Below are 17095 nucleotides of genomic sequence, written 5' to 3'. Positions count from 1 at the left end.
ACCGCTGAAAACATCCCTGGACTCTGCTGTTGGCTATAGCTGCTAATGCTAGCATAGAAGAGGGGTGGAAAATAAATTAATCAAGGTTATGTCTCACAGGCAATTTTGTTAATCTACATTTGTCTTCTCACCCAAGATTCTGCCACTGGTTGCTTTGCTTTGTTTTCTCTTTCCGGTCAGTGTAATCTCCCTGCTCTCAAGCTGTTCTCTTCATCTTTCTAGAGCTGCAGAAGAAACCCGGGTCTCATCTTGTCACTGAGTTTTAATGAGGAGTTATTAAAATGGTTTTATTCCCAGCAAGAGTTTTTAAAATTAAATAGTGGTTTTTGCTGCCCAATTTGAGACATCTCTGAGGGGTCTAAGTTCCAGGGGTGCTCATGCAGCTTCAGTGCCACTGAGCTCACAGGCAAAAAACAGAGGCATCTCAAAGCCTTTAAGAAAATGTAAACCATTTTTTATGTAAAACCTTATTTTCACTTATCCTTGTGTGTGATGTAAATAAAAACTACAGTAGAATTAATTATCTCTAATCCATTTCCTAATGTAACATATTTTTTTCTGTTTGCAAAATATCCGTGAGCAAGTTGAAACTTCCTAACATTTATTCATTATTAAAATTCATGCAAGTAATGTGAAAGCTTGTTTACTCTATGGATTCATAGTAGGGGGCCTAAAATGATGGTTTTTTCTGCTTTGTGATAATTGGTCAAATAAGTCACAGAACGTGGCACTTTTGTGCTGCCCAATTGAATGAGAACACGAGCACTTTTGGCACAAGTACTAAAATCTACCTTCAGAAATCACTTCTGGGAAACATTTATACACATCAGCTGAATGCATTAGGAAAGGAAACATGAAAAGAACACAAGAGCAGGCAAAATTAATAAAAGAAAAAGGCTTTTAAAGAAAATGAGTCTTCATGGAGTTATTTGAAATTATTTTCCTGAGGTCACTATTGTTTCTTTAAGTTTGGACTCCTTAAATCACAGAAGCGTAAACACAGGAGTCTGGCAGCATTATCCAATCAGAGCAGCCTCTCAGTCAAGCACAACATCCTGTTTACTCCATTAAATGAAATTATGCACCTGAGACCTCCCTACTGCTTATCCTAATACATAGTCAGCAAGGAGAAGGAGGAAGGAGCTGACTTTTTTGATAGTGCTCCTGTAAAACTCAAAATGGCTACCTGCAGAGAAGACAACTGGCCTGCCTGAGCTGTGGTATGTCTCGGGACAGAAAAAACCCACCCTGTGTTGCCCCACTATGTCCACAACATCTGGCTGATAAAAAGTAAGCCCTGTATCCTAAAACGTGTAATGGAAAGTTCTTCTGTGGTCCCAGGAAAACTGTTCCAGCTACTACCTGCAATCACTGTCTCCTCTCACTTTCTGGTCTGACTTTGTCAAACCCCATCAGCTCAATCATCCTGACTGAATTTCTTTAGCTTTCTCCTTGTGCAGGCAAGCTCTGCACACTGGGTCAGCACCAAACAAATGGGAAACTCGGTGGAGAGGGCTGAGAGCTGAAGGGAACCTGGAATGACTGAATTTCACTTCCATGTGGATCAAACAGCCTCTCAGACCCAGTCTCCCAGGATCAGAATGATACCTTTTGTGAAGATGGCACTGTGGTATTCAAACCAGGGAGCATCAGAGATTTAAGATTTAAGATGTGAAGCATCCCCTCTCCCTTTGGATGTGGAGTCTGGCTCTTCCTCCTTGAGAAATGGTGGACAACAGGTCAGCACCAGCAAGAGCCAGAGCCATTAGCAAAAACTGGGAGAAACTTAGTGAGCAGAGTGGGATGTTTTGTCTTGCTCTGTTAAAATGGGTGCCAAGCTGAAAAAGGGGATTTGGCACTGAAATGTACTACAGGTAACATCTGCCAATACTAGAAATAGTGATTTGAAGAAAGTCTGTTGCAGAAATGGATTCTCCTGCTTTTGCTATTGGGACATTCCCTGGACACCCACAGGACCCAACCATCTTTAATGAACCACCCATCTCATTGCAGCCCCAGGGAAGGAGGAAGTCCTGAACAATTCAAGGCCATAGCAGTGTCCCTAATAGCCACCTCAAGGCATCATACTCTCATTCACTCCAGAAGGATAACCAGTCCCCCTGATCTAAGGGATCAATGTAAGCAGGGAGCATTGGCTCCAGCCTCACTAGGAGAATGCAGAAAGTGACCCACTGAGCCAAAAGCCACAGAGCCAGGGAGAGTGCAAAGTAGAGAGCAAAGACACCTCTCCTAGCCCAAGAGTTTTGCAGGATAAAGAAGCAGGGGAGATTCATTATCTATTCACTGATCTGGTTACAGGCAGTAGCTTGTCTATTTTGCTCAAGTGTTCAATTATTGCCAGGGATAGTAAGTTTGCCACTGCAGGGAATCTTGTTAAAAACACCAGCAAGTCAGACCAGGACAACATCCTAGTGAGTAGATGGTTCCCAAGGGCACTTTGAAAATATCCATCAGCCACTGTGAGTATCTGCAAGGGAAAAGGTGACCCAAGACTGCCCTTGGTTCCCAGCTCTTTCCCTGTCCTCTCCTCCCTGTTTGACCTACTCTTTTTTCTTCTTCTTACAGGTCAAACACAACTGGTGTAAATCAGTATGGCCCCACCAGGTTTTAGGTTTGACTTTGGTGCTGTGTGTCTCCTGCCTCGACTTCATGAAGAGGGAAAAGAGATGAGGAAAGAAATGTTAGAAGGGTACAAGGAGGCTTATGGACCAGGAGAACAATCTCCATTCCTACTTTGCCTGTGGACTTGACCCCTTTCCAGATGCAGAAGTAGCAGACGATCCACGTCAGCAGGAGACACAGAGCCAGCTCCCAGCGCACAGTGCCCAGTTCATGAATACCATCCGTGAGTCCCAGAACTCGCTTCCTGCCGGTGTCAAGGGACAGGGAGAGAAGTATTAACACCCCAAGCCCCACATATCCATACAGACCTTCCCCATGTTACCCCATCCCAAGACTTAACTGACTATCCACAACACATCTGCCAAGGGCTCCTAGCCATGTGAATCACCCCAGCCCTGCCTAGGGTTCCCCTCTCTGTCTCTCCTGCTGATGCTGCTTCGACATGCCCTGTAACTGGCCCAAGCCCTCGGTGCCATACCCATCAGACCCATGCAATACAAAATCACCACCTGCCCCACACTGCTCCTCCACTCTGGTAGCTGCCCAGCAGACACTACCCAATCCAAAGAAGGCCACCACTGCCATCGTTGTCACCCCATGACCACCATTCTTCCTCTGGCCTCCTCATATAATATGGACACCCTATATATAAGCAAAAATTGCCTTTATGATTCCCATGCCATTCCTTCAGCCTCATTCCTCGAAGGTTCACCATCAGGAAGATGGGCCACACAAGAGCTCAGCACTGCAACTTGTGCAGTCCCCAGAAGCCCAACCCCACACTATTGATACCTCTTTGCACCCTTCTTTGAAGCAGTCCCCTCAGGGTGCCCTTGCAACTTCTGCAGAATACCTGAGCAATAATTTCAGAGGAGTGACAGCTCTCACTAAACAGTACATGCAAAGAATAGGGCAGGAAAGGCTATCCAGCACTGTGCAGACTCTTTCTGCACCCATGGGCACATATCATCTTCTATGTGGCCTGTGGTGGCTGCAAGGGATAAAGGACACTCAACCTTCTTAGGGGAACTTTAGGAACTATAAATGGAAAAAAAAAAAACAAAAACATTGAAGCTGAGCCCCTGGCATCCCTCTTCTTTATGAGACCTTCCTCAGGTGAATGTGGACATGTAGTGTGCCCCTGGAAGATATTTCAGCCTGTCCAGGCTGCAGTGATGACCCTCTCTGGGACACTGTCTGGTCTGCTGCAAGACCCTTCCCTCAGAGGTGTTCTATTGGCTCTAGCCCCATGATCAAAGCTCCTCAAGCCTCCCACTGGCATCTCACACATGCACCTCAGAACCCTGTTCTCCAGGGATGAGCCTGAGCAGCCTGATGAACCGCTTGCCTTAAGCACCAAGCAAGACATAGTCAGAAGAAGGGAAAAGAAAGTTTTGCCCTTTCTGTTTCACTGTAGAGGACTGCTCAATCTGCCTTGACCTCCCATGCTTGCCTGCCAACAGTAGCCTGCAACACCCAACACAAGTACCCCTTGCTTGCAGCAAGTCCTCATCTTCTTTTGATGACTCTTTCTGTGGCCACACTCACCCAGGAACCTCAGTGACAGAAAGGGAACATGCCTGTGCCCAGCACCCCTTGACAGGCACCCTGCCAGCAGCCTCTGGGGTATACCTAGTCCTCATGCCCCTGGGCTCTATGCCCATCTCTTCAGCAGCTTGGTGCATTGTGCTCCCCATGTTCGGGTCTGACGTGGCACCTCACTTGGTCCTACAGGAATGCATAGCCCTCTGCCTGGATACTCCTACAGCTGCAGCCTTTGGATAAGAGAGGAGCCTGAACAGAGGGAAAGCGGTCACATACTCCCAAAACTCAAGCATTGGGGAAGTGGAGTTCGCAGGCATGGTCCTGTTGTCCAAGATGGAGCTATTCAGAATGTCCACACAGAGATCTACCAAAAGAAAAGGAAGCTTATGAGACAGAGAAATTCTCCAAGGCCTCTCCATGAGGGATGCTCCTTCCCCTCTCTACCCTAAACCTCACTCTGGCAGCACACAGACCCTTCACCCCCTGCTACAGCGCATCTCATTAAACTCTTGCATCTCATTAAGTATCTTATTAGACTCTGGGTCTCCCTAGCTACATATCCCAATCCAGCAGTAGCCAGAGGGCTTTGGGAGGGGGAGAGTGGAGGGAGAGAGCAATTCCCTGCCAAATGGAAACCAGATGGCTGCAAAATATGGATTCTTGAGGGACAGCCACTATGAGTAGTCAGGGTAGAAAATCCCATTCTCCTCCCACACTACACACCATCCCTGTCCATACATGTACACATATGTTCACACATGCCATAGGTGCCTCCATGTTCCACTCCGCCGTCCCTGACCCTGTCATATAGCATGAAATTGCTAAAAACAGAGGAGATGCTGTGCATCCAAGAAACACACCTCATCTTGCATTTGGCAAGCAAAAGACAATCCAGTGGAAAAATGAGAATCCCAGCTTTGGCTGGGAAACTTCTGCCTGTTCAGAGAATGAACCTATGTGACTTGCCTCACAAACAAACCCATGCTGGGGGAGCTGAAGGGATCAGATCCATTCTTTAAAAGCCTGGTTACCTCTGCTGGGGTGAAGGGGCAGAGGAAGCTGTGAGTGAATGGCCTATAGGGTGGAGAATTTTAGCATATCATAGAAATGAATCATCTGTCCCAAGAGAAAAAGGGAGGGGAGTGAGCTGCTGCCAGAGGTCTTTGCAGCCTGGCTTTCCAATGAAAGCAAAACAACCTGTTCAACATGGTAAAAAAGGCCTGTCAAGGACATTAGATCCATGAGGATTATTTCACATCTACCCCATCTTCCCAGGCAAAGACCAAGTGCCTTGAATGAAACCAAAGCCAGGTCTTCTCTGCTGGGCACAGTTATGTGAATTGCAGGCATGAGATGAGACCCCTGGCCAGTGTAATGGTTTGTATGAATACAATTAAACCAGAAAAACTGTGCCTTTAGAGTTTTGTGTTACTGGTTCCTACACTGGGAGACATGTACTGGCAAATCCTCCATTGCAGGCTTGGCCTGATTTAGCCAAAAGCTGAGTGGGCAAAGGAAACTGTTCAGTATGTGGCAGCAACTGTCTCAGTAACTCCTAAGGACCAAGGTAGAGTATGGGAACTACAAGATAATTTGTTGTACTAGAGCTAAGTAAAAGCTCCTGCCACATAAGGAGGCCTCCAGATTGTCTTGAAAACTCTTTCAACCCACCTACCATTCCCACTTGCCAGAAAATGCAGATTTTTCGGTGAAACCTCAACACCCAAAACATCTCTATGTGGAAACAGTTTTACTGTCCCCTGCTGCTAGGCCATACCGCTCACCCTTCCTGGTATTTGCCCATGGTGAATAAAGACAGTTGTCTTTGCAGGAGTCCCTAGCCACTCTGCAGCTCATGAGAGCTTTTTATCTGAATAAAAAATATTTCCTACAAAACCCAAATAATTTCTGGCAATTGGGAAGGAGTTAGGAGCCAACCAAGGGAAGGTGTACCTGAGTTCCAAGGGTTATTGCAGCTGGCCCATGGTAACACTGCAGTGAAGGAACTGAACAGGTAAAAGAGCGCCCAGGACAAGATGATGATGTAGTAGATATTCAGATAGCCCTCAATAACTTGTGAGGCATATCCAATTCCTGTGAAGGAAAGCAAAGGAAGTGAGAATGGGAATGTCAACCAACTCCCAACATGTTGGGCTTAACCTCAGAGACAAAGACCATGCCATGGTAACACCAACCACAGGTCTCAGTGGAGAATAGGGCAAGACTTACCTCAAGGAAAGAGAAAGGATTTTGTGACTGTGCATGCAGACAGGAAACATTGTTGGTATCTCTAGACAGGCATGTGGTGGAAAAGAGAGAGAAAACCTTCCTCTCCTGCAGAAAAGCCAGCTCTGGCCTAGAAAGAAATGCCACTGCTGTCCTCCTCCAGGGCCCATGCTAGAGAGCAGGGGTCTCCAACACAGGAGGTTCTGGGCTCCCCAGGAAGTTTCAAATAGCATGCCTGTGCTTGAGCAAACTAACCAGGCCTTTAATCTGCCTGAGCACAGGTTTCCCTGTCTGCAACACAGGGATAATAAGCTCTCCTCTGCACAGGAGAATGGCGGACATTAGACTCATTAACCTATTAATGCCATTGAACATTGTTCCCCAGGGCTCCAGTAGTCCAGGTTCTTATAGCTGTGCCTTAACCACTGCCCCAGCCCATGTCCAGGCTGTCAGACCAGTCCATGCAGTGTGGTTCCCCCAGTTTGCAGGACACCAGCCTGCAAACACTCCCACAGCAGCCCTGGGCACAGCGACGGGCAGGGAAAGCATCACAAGCCAGTCAGTCTTTCCCATCCTCTTCTCCCTTCAGTATTTGTCCTGGGCTACATGCAGAGATTAGTGCAGCGACACTTCCATCCTCCTCTTCCTGCTGCTTGCTGGCCATCCTGCTTCTCCTCTCTCCTGGGCTCTGAGCATCTCAAAGCAGAGATCATGGCTTTGCTGGACCTGCACAGCCCCCAGCCAGCACCACATGCCCCCAGTCACCTACAGGGGGTCAGGACACTGCCTCTGCACACACAGCAGTCACCAGGAGAGATAGCGAGGCTGGGAGAAAGTAGAAGGGAGGGACAATAAAGGAGAAAGAAAAGAAAACAAAACAAAACAGAATAACATTTCCAAAAAATGAGTCACTGACTGTCAGAAAGCACTGCCAGCGATTCCCCGTAACTTGACTCACCTTCAAAGATGGGACAGATCTTCCTCCAGGCAGTGACGCCTCCTTGGCTGGTGTACTGCCCCAGTGCTGTCTCCAGGAAGAACAGGGGGATCCCACAGGTGAAGAGGAAGATGAGATAAGGGATGAGGAAGGCTCCTGCACAGAAGGGCAAGATGCTGCCTCAGGAACTTCTTTAAAACCTTGTCCCTATCAGCTCTTGCCAGGTACCTGAGGCCACAACTGGACTTGGCTAAATAAATACAAATATTTCTCTGAATTAATTGTGCAACCTCTGCTGAAAAAAAAAAAAAAAAAACCAAAACCAAGGTCTCCAATGCCATCATTTTGTCTAAAAAAATAAAAGTGTGGTCTGTCTTGTGCTACTGCACTACTTCTGAGCTTGATCTTGGCCAAAACCTAGAGGTAAGGAGTAGCAGGGTGAGGTGAAAAAAAAAGAGACAGCACTGGAGAAGTTCTCCCTGCTTCACTCTCCTGACCTCATTCGAGCTTTCAGCAGGAGTCAGGCAAAGCAAAAGGAGTCCTTGTTTCACATAACCACATTTGTTCTGCCTATCTCAGGAGTCACAGCAAAACTCCCACTTGCCCAGAGGATACAAACCTGGAGGCTGGTGGCATTTCTCAGTAAGTAACAAATTTGCCAGGATATAAATTTTCTTGAGATGTATTTCATGTCAAATTTGAAAAGCAATTTGCACAAAAAGAATGGAACTAGGGGAAGAGCAAGAGTATCTTTCCCGCATTTTCAAAATGAAAAAGTTTAACTTCTCTCTTCAAATTCAATTTTTTATTAAAATATAGAGAAATATCTTAAGAGAAATCAGCCTGAAATAGCTCTCAGATTAACCCTTGATGAAATGGAAGAGGAAGGGGAGAGAAAGCAGGTTTTTTTTCCCATAAACACTGACCAACAAAAACAATGCATTGGGAAAGACAAACAAACAAACCAGTGATTACACCCTGTTCAGCTTTTTCCCCCTTCTTTTCAGTTCTGCTGCCAAACCAATACACCAAATATTTTTGTTATTCTGCTCAAAACTGCTCCTGAGACCTCTGCTTCACTGCTGACCTCCCTTCTATCGCCCCACAGTCTTTCTCTCCATCATTACTGTAGGTTTTCACACTTCTACTCCTCTCCAAAGAGCCCAAGGGGACTGCCTTCCCCTCTGGAAAAACTGTCGAGGTCCTGTCATTCCATATAGTGCTCTGGCCATGAGCACCTCCCATTGCCAGTGCCTGGAGAGCATCTCAGCTGCTTGCAACCAAGATGAGGGCCTCTTTCTCAGCTGAGCTGGACCTTGTCCCCCAGGACCTCTCCTCCCCTACCAGCACAGGCATTTGCAATGAAATTCCTTCCCAGGACAACTAGCAGCTGGGAACACTTCCCCTTCTTTTCAAGCCAACAATTTTACAATAACAACCAAGATCCAAATTTCCCCTAAACACAGCTGTGCTGTAGCTGCGGGGAACCTGGGGCCAGAGGGCAGAAGGCTGGTTCACAGCATAGGTCCAGGTTTGCAGAGTAAGGGATGGGAACTGAATGTCCTAAACTAGAGGCAGCTGCTGCTTTCAGATTTGCAAGACATCTATCTGTATGTCCAACCTGCAAGACAGCTTTATTATCCTGTACACGGATGAGCTTTTCAGGAGGTCCCAGACCCTCTCCTCTGATATTCTTTATCTCAGAGGTTGATCCATTTTGGTCTCTGAGTAATGAGGGTTTTCTTACCCCTCTATTGTCTTGCCTCTCTTAACTTTCCCAGAGCAGTTACAAGCTGAAACTCCAGTTGTGATCTCCTTTCCAGTTTACTGCTCCACTGGAGGAGACTCAGCCCTGAGAAAGACTTCCAGAAGCAAACCAAGAACAGGTTCAGGATGCTGAGCAATTAGATCAAATTTGGAAGTGCAACCATAGGTAAATTTACACTTGGTTGCTTTACAGCAAGTTAACACAGTAGTTCTTATGGCATCTATCTTTACAGCTTTATAACCATCTCAGTACATCCAAAGGTGGAGAAAGGTGACAGGATAGAAGTCTCCAGATTGGGTTGTGGGGAACTGGACATGGCATTTATAGGTGGAAAAAGTCTTTTTTTTTCCAATTTAGAAGACTTTTCCGATAGTGTGAATACATCTGAATGTCATGGGAAAGACAGTGCCTTGTCCCATACTAGTTTATTGGCCCTCTGGTTCCATAGATCACTAGAGAGAGAAATGTGCCTTCTATAGTAGTAGCATACTTCCTACTTCCTGCAAAGGCAGTGTGCGAGTTGTGAGGGAAGAACTCTGCCATCCTAATCTTTCCCAAGCCTAGCCTTGTTGGACTCTGAATCACAGCCTTAGATATTCCAGAATAGTCTAATTAAAAAAAAAAAAAAAAAAAAAAAAAAAAAAAAAAAAAAGCAAAAAAGCTATTCAATCAATACATAAAAAGAACAAAAGTAGCCTTTTCACTTAAACTAATTAGCATACAAATTGCAAGGATTACTGAACCGGATACCACAGGCATAAATGATGCAAAGATATCATCTGAGCTCAGGAAGGAATTTTCCATGCAAAACTCATGACTTGTCTCTCAAAGCATCACTGCAGAATGAGCTGTTCAGTCAGATGCACCACTAGTGTTCACTAACCCTTGTGGGTCCGACTTGCTTTTTGTGCCTTCAGTGCCTACCATCAAAACCACAGAGAAGGAGACTGGAAGATCTGCTAAAAGCCATCCCAGGTTCAAGAAAAACTCAATTCCATTTTCTTTAACCGTTCTCTTATTCAACACCCATTTGGTTCAGAGGAGACATTGTAGTGACTCCTGTTTGATTTGGATAAATTCCAGTAACAGCACAGGGGACATGAATTTGGTAGTCCTGGGTTGAACTGCAGCTGAATCATTGACCCATTGGTGAAAGCCCACAGCACGTTGGGTAAGAAAGGCTTTCATGGCATGGCCTGCAGAAAAAGGATGTTTAAGATGGGGGGAAACATGCAAGTCCCAAAACATTCCTTCAATTATCTCTATAGAACAAGAGAGAAGTTATGCTGTATTTGACATGTAATTTATTATTCCTCCTTTTCTTTTATAAAGTTAGATTTTGATTCACCAAGAAAAGTTAGTGACAGTCAATTATTCCTTTCCTCTTTCCCAGTTTAATTTTATTGTTATGAGAAAGTTTATCTTTTAACCATGTAATGATCTTATTGCAGTGTTATTGGAAGAAGCAGAGTCACACAAGAAACAAAGGCAAGGGCAACAGACTCGTTCTGGGGACGGATTTCTCTAGCAATGGGTTGGCTACTGGGAGAAGCATTACTGGGGAAGAGGTAGCAATGTCCTTCTACAGGTACCAGGCCTTGGATACCAACACCATCAAAACCTTTCCTTCTCTGTAACAAGCACCTGAGAGAGGTAGAGAGGGTCACACAGAGGGTGGGAAAAGGGAATTATGTAGAAGGAAGATGCTGGTGGCTTTCTGGCCACTCACAGCTTTCTGATGGTTTTGGAAGAACACGTCTCTAGACACCCAAGAGCCTTAAAGAGCTACTAAAGTTCAATTCAGCAGCCAAACTTGGGAGAGCTGCTTTGAGAAACAGTACCCACTGGGGAGGCAGATTCGCACCACACTGCTATTCTTCCTAGTTTTGGGAAGTCAGGGGCTGAATTGCTGGAGGAGAAAATAAGGGAGTATATGTGGGAGCACCTGAGGTGTAGGAGAAATGGATCCAGGAATGTGTGTATCTTTCATGCCTACAGACGCAGGACAACTTATGCATGCTGTGAACTTACCACCACCGTTCTTGTAGCAGAGGTATGGGAACCTCCACACGTTACCCAGACCGATAATCTCCCCAGCCACAGAGAGCAAAAACTCCATTTTGCTGCTCCACTGGCCTCTCTCTTCCATCTCGTCCTCTTTTATCTCTTTGGGAGCTGCCATGGCCCCATTGGACTCTCCTTCCTTAGCCGCAGCTCTTGTCATGGCTCTGTGGAACAGAGGAGAAAGAGAGCAATGGGACATCGGGATTTGCTGTGGGACATGCTGGTGGGAAGAGTGGGGAGAAACACAGTCACCACAAGAGATGTAGTCCTAGTATCACCATGAGGTTCCCCTCTTTCCCTGGGAAATTACTTATTTAGCATCAGCACGAAGCATTTTCCCCAAGTCATGTCTGTGGGGCAGAAAGGCTGTGCTGAAGGGACAGAGGTAGGTCATTGGTCAGGTGAGATGGGCCCACCTGCATCACCACTTCACTTAACTCACCCCTGAATTCACCTTTCCCACACCACAGTCCACTTCATCCTTCACAGACCACCAGCTTTGGTGTATCTTCATCTGCCCCTCTGCACACTGCCTAGATGCTCTGCATCTCCTTTGTTTCTGGAAATATGGCCAGGACTTCAGAAACAGCAGTGCAGAGGAAGAGACAAGGAGCTCGAGCAAGACATGGGAGCAGGAGGAGTTTTCCTTCCCTGTGTGCTTTATACAGCAACTGTCTCCTTCTGGAGTGGTTTCAGAGAGCAGGATAGAAATGTTATGGACTAATAGTCTGAACAAGAACAGACGGCCGACCATCTCACTTCAAGGCATTGCCAGGAGTGCTGTCTGGGACCCCCTGGACACCATGTTACACTACCATACAATCTGCTACCCAAGGAAAGTGCACACGTGCTGATTTGGCCTTGGATCCCTTAAATAGCAAACAGGCACGAGTACCAAACCTCCACCTTCATGCCCAACCTTGCAAAGAATACAGAGCAAGGAAACGAAGCCCTTCAGATGAGCAAAAGGACTTCATACTTGTGAGGTGTTTCAAGTCTGGGCAAGAGACTACTGAGATTAGACAAGCTCTCTTATCGCAGTGAAAATGTTAGGTGGAAAAAGCCCAGCCATGGAAACACAGAGCGAAGTCACTGTTGGAGGAGGCACATTAAATGTGGCTGAGCCTGTAGGGTGGTACGAGGAAGACATTCTCTGGTCTATACTACATCCTGAATTATGTTTAGCATCATCTTAATTAAGCAAAGTCAGTGGCTTCTTGTTACAAGATACAATTTTCTATCATACACAGAGTCCTTTAATTGGCTAGTAAACTTGAATCTAGCCAAAATTCATACAGACCAGACTGAATCATCTTGTTGACAACATTCTTGTATTGTTTACAGGCATTTGATTATGAAAATAAAGTAAAGCGTGAAGTGAGAAACCTCCCTTTGGCTTAGCTAAAAAACATTATCCTCAAAAGATTACTCCAATGAGTTAGCTGAGGTAGGTACACACATGAGTCCAGCCAGAAAGCACAGACCTAACACGAGCAGAGTGGCTGATGAACTGTGCTGGAGAAGTCCTAACTGTAGCTACATCTCACTGGTGGCATTACTGAGCAGAAGTTGGCCTTTGAAGAAGTGATTGGTATCAGCAAGGGATACACATTCCTATGGTGGGATTAATAAACTACACTGGAAACAAGCCTGTCCAAAGCAGCAGCTTCTCTGCAAAAGGCTTCCATTCTGACCAGCTGCATGTGCTAAATCAGGGCTTTGTCCCTTCACATTAATTTACAGATTTGGTTTGCTGGTGGTTTGAGAGGTTTCTATCATTCCCCCTGTGCCTCCTGAGGGGACATCTCCATCTCCAGGGAGCAAAAGGGACAGCAGTTTGCATCATCCACACTACTTAACTCTTCCTCTGCCCCTGGAGCTGCTCTGGACCACATCAGCTTGCTGTCTCCCAGCCAAAGTCCAAGGATGGCTCTGGAGGTGGTTCAGTCCGGTGATCTCTCCCAGTCAACAGAATGAGCAAGACCTCACCACTCTTGATGCCCTCTACCTGATAGGACCACCAAATCTATCCATCAACTTTTTGCATCAGGATGGTGCACCAGGAGCAGGATGTCAAACCATTCCCCCCCTCCTTCTGCCTAGTCCCTCTCCAGTCATGTCCCTCTGGGCTAGCGTCAGAGTACAAGACTTCTCATGGGGAGCAGGGACTACCAGGGAATCTGAGCTTACTGGGAATAAGAGGAAACATGGTTCTACCATCAAACTGGACCAGTAGCCTAGAAACACCATGGCACCTGTTTTGATGTGGTTTTCAATGAGATAAGGGAGAAGCAGGAGCAGGAACTGGTTTGCCATGCTTGCACTTACTCTATACAAGATATCATCGTTACCATTGTGTCTCATTTGATTCTGTCAGTTGCCCAGTGCAAATGAAATTATTTCCTAAATGCTAACCTTCTGGATATATCAGGCCCCAAGGCAAAGAAAGATGACTGAATATGAAAAAACAACTTTACTGAATGTTCATAGCAAAGTGAGCAGTTTTTGGCACAAGGCATGTTTCCTCCCTCTGTCATTCAAGTGAAGAAAGGAGACCAGATCTCCCAGTGTAATACACCAATTACTCTCTAAATTCCCAAAGCAACAACACACTTTGTTCCCCCATCTGCCTTTGCACTGAAGGGCTCATTCTATTCTCTTTGAAATCAGCAGTGGATTTCCACTGACTCTGAATGCAGAATGGCTGAATCCCGTGCAAAGCATTAACACTGCCTCTAGTAACAGGGACTGCAGCAAGACCAGGGAAGCATAAACCACAGAGGAGAGCAGTCAGGGGTCAGCAAAAACCATTCTCCAGGCTATATAGCTGCCTCTTCAAAAACATCGGAGAAAGATTCTGGTCCCCTATTAAATCTGAGAGGGTTTTTTAGATTTATTTCCAATAAGCCCTTACACATGGGCAGTACTGCTGTGGGCACAAGCAGTTTCAGTGTCAAATGCAGATGCACCAGGGCACTGAGGAAACAACCTCCCATTTTTCCTCAGCCCTTGCCCTTTGTGGTCCATAAGCCAGAAAGCACCTATTTACTCGTATGCCTTGTGTTGCCTCAAACCCACTGAGTACTACAGCACCTGTCAATCTACACTTGAGTGTGAATCAGTCTTCTAACAGGCTCAGAAAAACCTCTGGTGCAACCTAGAAATCACAGCAGGCATCCTAAGTGCTGGCTGGTGCAGAGCTGGCAGCTCTGCAGCTCACCAACAGCTCATCAGCACAGAGGTCCTCCCAGTCCAAACTTCGCCCCCTTCACTTAATTTGGCCACTGGATTGGATCGGGAGGTGGAAACATCAGGTCCTCCCGCCAGTCTTTTCTCAGTTTCCAAAGTCCAGGCAAGCCCCTTTCCCCGCTGCCTGCCTGCGGCAAGGCCTGCCAGCTGGCTAATCAGTTCATTCAGATGCTGCAGCACAGCCCCCTCATCTCTGAGAGGAGCAGAGCTCCGCACACTGTCAAATGCAAGAGAAAAAAATAACACACACTTAATGAAACGTGTTTGATCTGCCACAGTCCTTGGCACGTTCCAATTTGCTGCAGTCCAGGGCACATTATCAAGTACAATGATAGTTAAGTCTGGGCTTATTGAGGATGACACAAGAAGGTGACAGGAGAGGACTTAGCTAATTCTTTGCTTTTAGTCTCTTAATGCAAGGTTTATCCAAGCACCAACCTATTCCTGCTAACATTTGTGTTTCACCTGGTTTTGTGTCAGACCTGTTTTACATGGGGCCAGGGTAATGCCACAATCCTGGAGTCAGGTCCTCTCACCTGACCCCAAGGATGGATCACCCTCAGCACCAGCCTACAGACTCAGCCCTCCCACCAAATCCACCTCAGGGGTACCTGGATCAGGGCTTTGACTCTGCAGCTGTTCTCTGACTCTCTGACAGGCCAACATGAAGGACAGAAGCTGGGACACTGCAGTGGGGAACAGGGCTGGGACAAACACAGACCAGCAGGGGAGATGCAGTGCTTGGTGCCTCATTTTCCTGTTTTTGAAAGGGGGAACACACCCTGGTTATGGAATCAAACCTTTTCAGCTGGGAAGAGCTGGTATATTAAACCAGTTCTCGAAGTTTTGGCCCTTCATGATACGAGCTTCAGCTTCTCCCTTCCCAGACAAAGTGATACACGGCATTACACGTCCCTGCTCCTTCCCTCTCTGCTTTGCCTGCTGTTTCTATGAGAAAGCCTATTCACACAACTCCTGGCTCTTTTCCTGAACATCTAATCCTACTGTGCCCCTGCCCTATACATTCTCAGGCCAGATGGGGACTCAAATACCTTCTTGTTTCCAGCTAGGAACAATTTGGCTCTCCCACAGCAGCCACAGCCACCCGCTGTGTTACATCCTCCCCGACAGGCAGAAACTATTTCTTCTCCCTTTGGATGCCGCTCTCCTTAATCCATGAGCTTGGAGAGAAGACTTTGCCCCTCGTTGCCTGCCTGCACCTTTTCTGCTGTTCCCTCACTGAAGTGTGGAGAAAAATCCTCTGACTCCTTCATTCTCAGCCACTTCTTTTATCTCCGCTGTAAAGTTCTTCCCACTGCTAAGATGCCACCTGACACAGTCCACACTCTGCCCCTTCTCCTGGACTCACTCAGGCACCACCAACACCACCTTCCCTCCTCAGCTCCCTGAGACCTTGCCAGTCTCTTTCAGAGGTTCTCTGCTGTATTTCCAGCCCTCAGGGGCTTTGAGGAGATGCATTTTTCAAGGGCTGAAGTACCCTTTGCAGACATTACTCCCAGCCTGTCATCTTCCCATGGAGAATAGATCCCACGGATCTGTGCCAGATCCAACAGGCAGCTCTGTACGAAATCTTTAGCTTGGTACTGGGCTCGCTGCATGAAAGCAGCCACATTTTTCCCCACAAGATTTATTGGTGAGAAAAATCAGAATACACCTGAATTCCCCCAGGCACTGAAAAGAGAACAGGGAACATACAGGCAGCAATAAACACAGACCACACCAACAAGTTCTTTCCTTCAATATTTGAATGAGGTAGCACAGCCTCCTCTCAGTCACAAATTTGGGGCTGTGTTTGTCCCACACCTACCACCATGAGATGCTTCAAGGATGGCCACAAAAGGCAGGTATGGCCACAAAAGGCAAGGATAAGCCCAGGACACCTCTGAAGTGCTGTGAACACTCACCAGTTGGGTCCAATGTGCCAAATGCATGATGCAGAGATACAGGAGACCAGCATTATTTGCTTCATTTGGGTACAAACTGTTACTAAAGGAGGGAGGCAGGAATCAGAAAAATAGGAGAGCTGAAGTGTCCTTTGAAAGCAAAACATGGTGGTATCCTCAGCCCCTACCAGGGCAAAAAAGGCTTATTCAGTGCTGCTCAGGTGAGACAAGGAACAACAAAGAGACAAGAAAGAAGCCGCCTGGGGTTTTGGCACCAGAGGAAGAAGCTGTTAGAGATTCTCCTAAAGCTTTTCCTCCCACAAACTTATTGCCTGTTCCTGACTGCCATCACACAACAGGTCCTACTGCTGGGCAGTCAACATCCTCTGTTTTATCTCTTCTCTTGTTTCATCTTAAGGCAAATGAGAGAAGGACAATCTCAAGAGCAAAAAGTGAAAGAGAGCAAACATGGATGTCATTAAAGGATACAATACTGCTAGTGAGAGGAAGCACCATTTAAAGCACTTTTGGACACTCATAGGTGCTGCCTGCTTTGCAGGGGGCAGAATCAGAGGTGAGGCTGCAGACAGCTGCACTGCATTTATATTTCTTGGTTTCATTTTGAAACAAACAGCAACCAAGGATGTAAACTGCAATTTAAGATAGGGAGGGAGGGAGGACTCAGAAAGCAAGCAGGTCGGGCTGTGTTACAAAAGAAGGAGCAGGAGGACACAGAAAATTATCTGGTCGCATGATATG

The 17095-nt window shown here is 46.5% G+C and overlaps 1 protein-coding gene across 1 annotated transcript in view; it reads right to left on the bottom strand.

Annotated features, from left to right (window-relative positions):
• LOC308050644 (sodium- and chloride-dependent betaine transporter-like) overlaps positions 1-11343 on the bottom strand; it is a gene marked incomplete at both ends in the record, with an annotated part of 30846 nt that extends 19503 nt beyond the window's left edge. The window contains 5 exons of the mRNA XM_080360801.1: positions 2755-2887; positions 4465-4552; positions 6142-6282; positions 7373-7507; positions 11151-11343. Coding sequence (XP_080216927.1) covers positions 2755-2887; positions 4465-4552; positions 6142-6282; positions 7373-7507; positions 11151-11343 — 690 coding nt within the window. The remainder of the gene's footprint in view (positions 1-2754; positions 2888-4464; positions 4553-6141; positions 6283-7372; positions 7508-11150) is intronic.
• Positions 11344-17095: the final 5752 nt, after the last annotated feature.

Source organism: Nesoenas mayeri, assembly GCF_963082525.1.
Source record: "Nesoenas mayeri genome assembly, chromosome: 1".
NCBI lineage: Eukaryota > Metazoa > Chordata > Aves > Columbiformes > Columbidae > Nesoenas > Nesoenas mayeri.
This window is presented reverse-complemented; position numbering and strand designations above follow the sequence as displayed.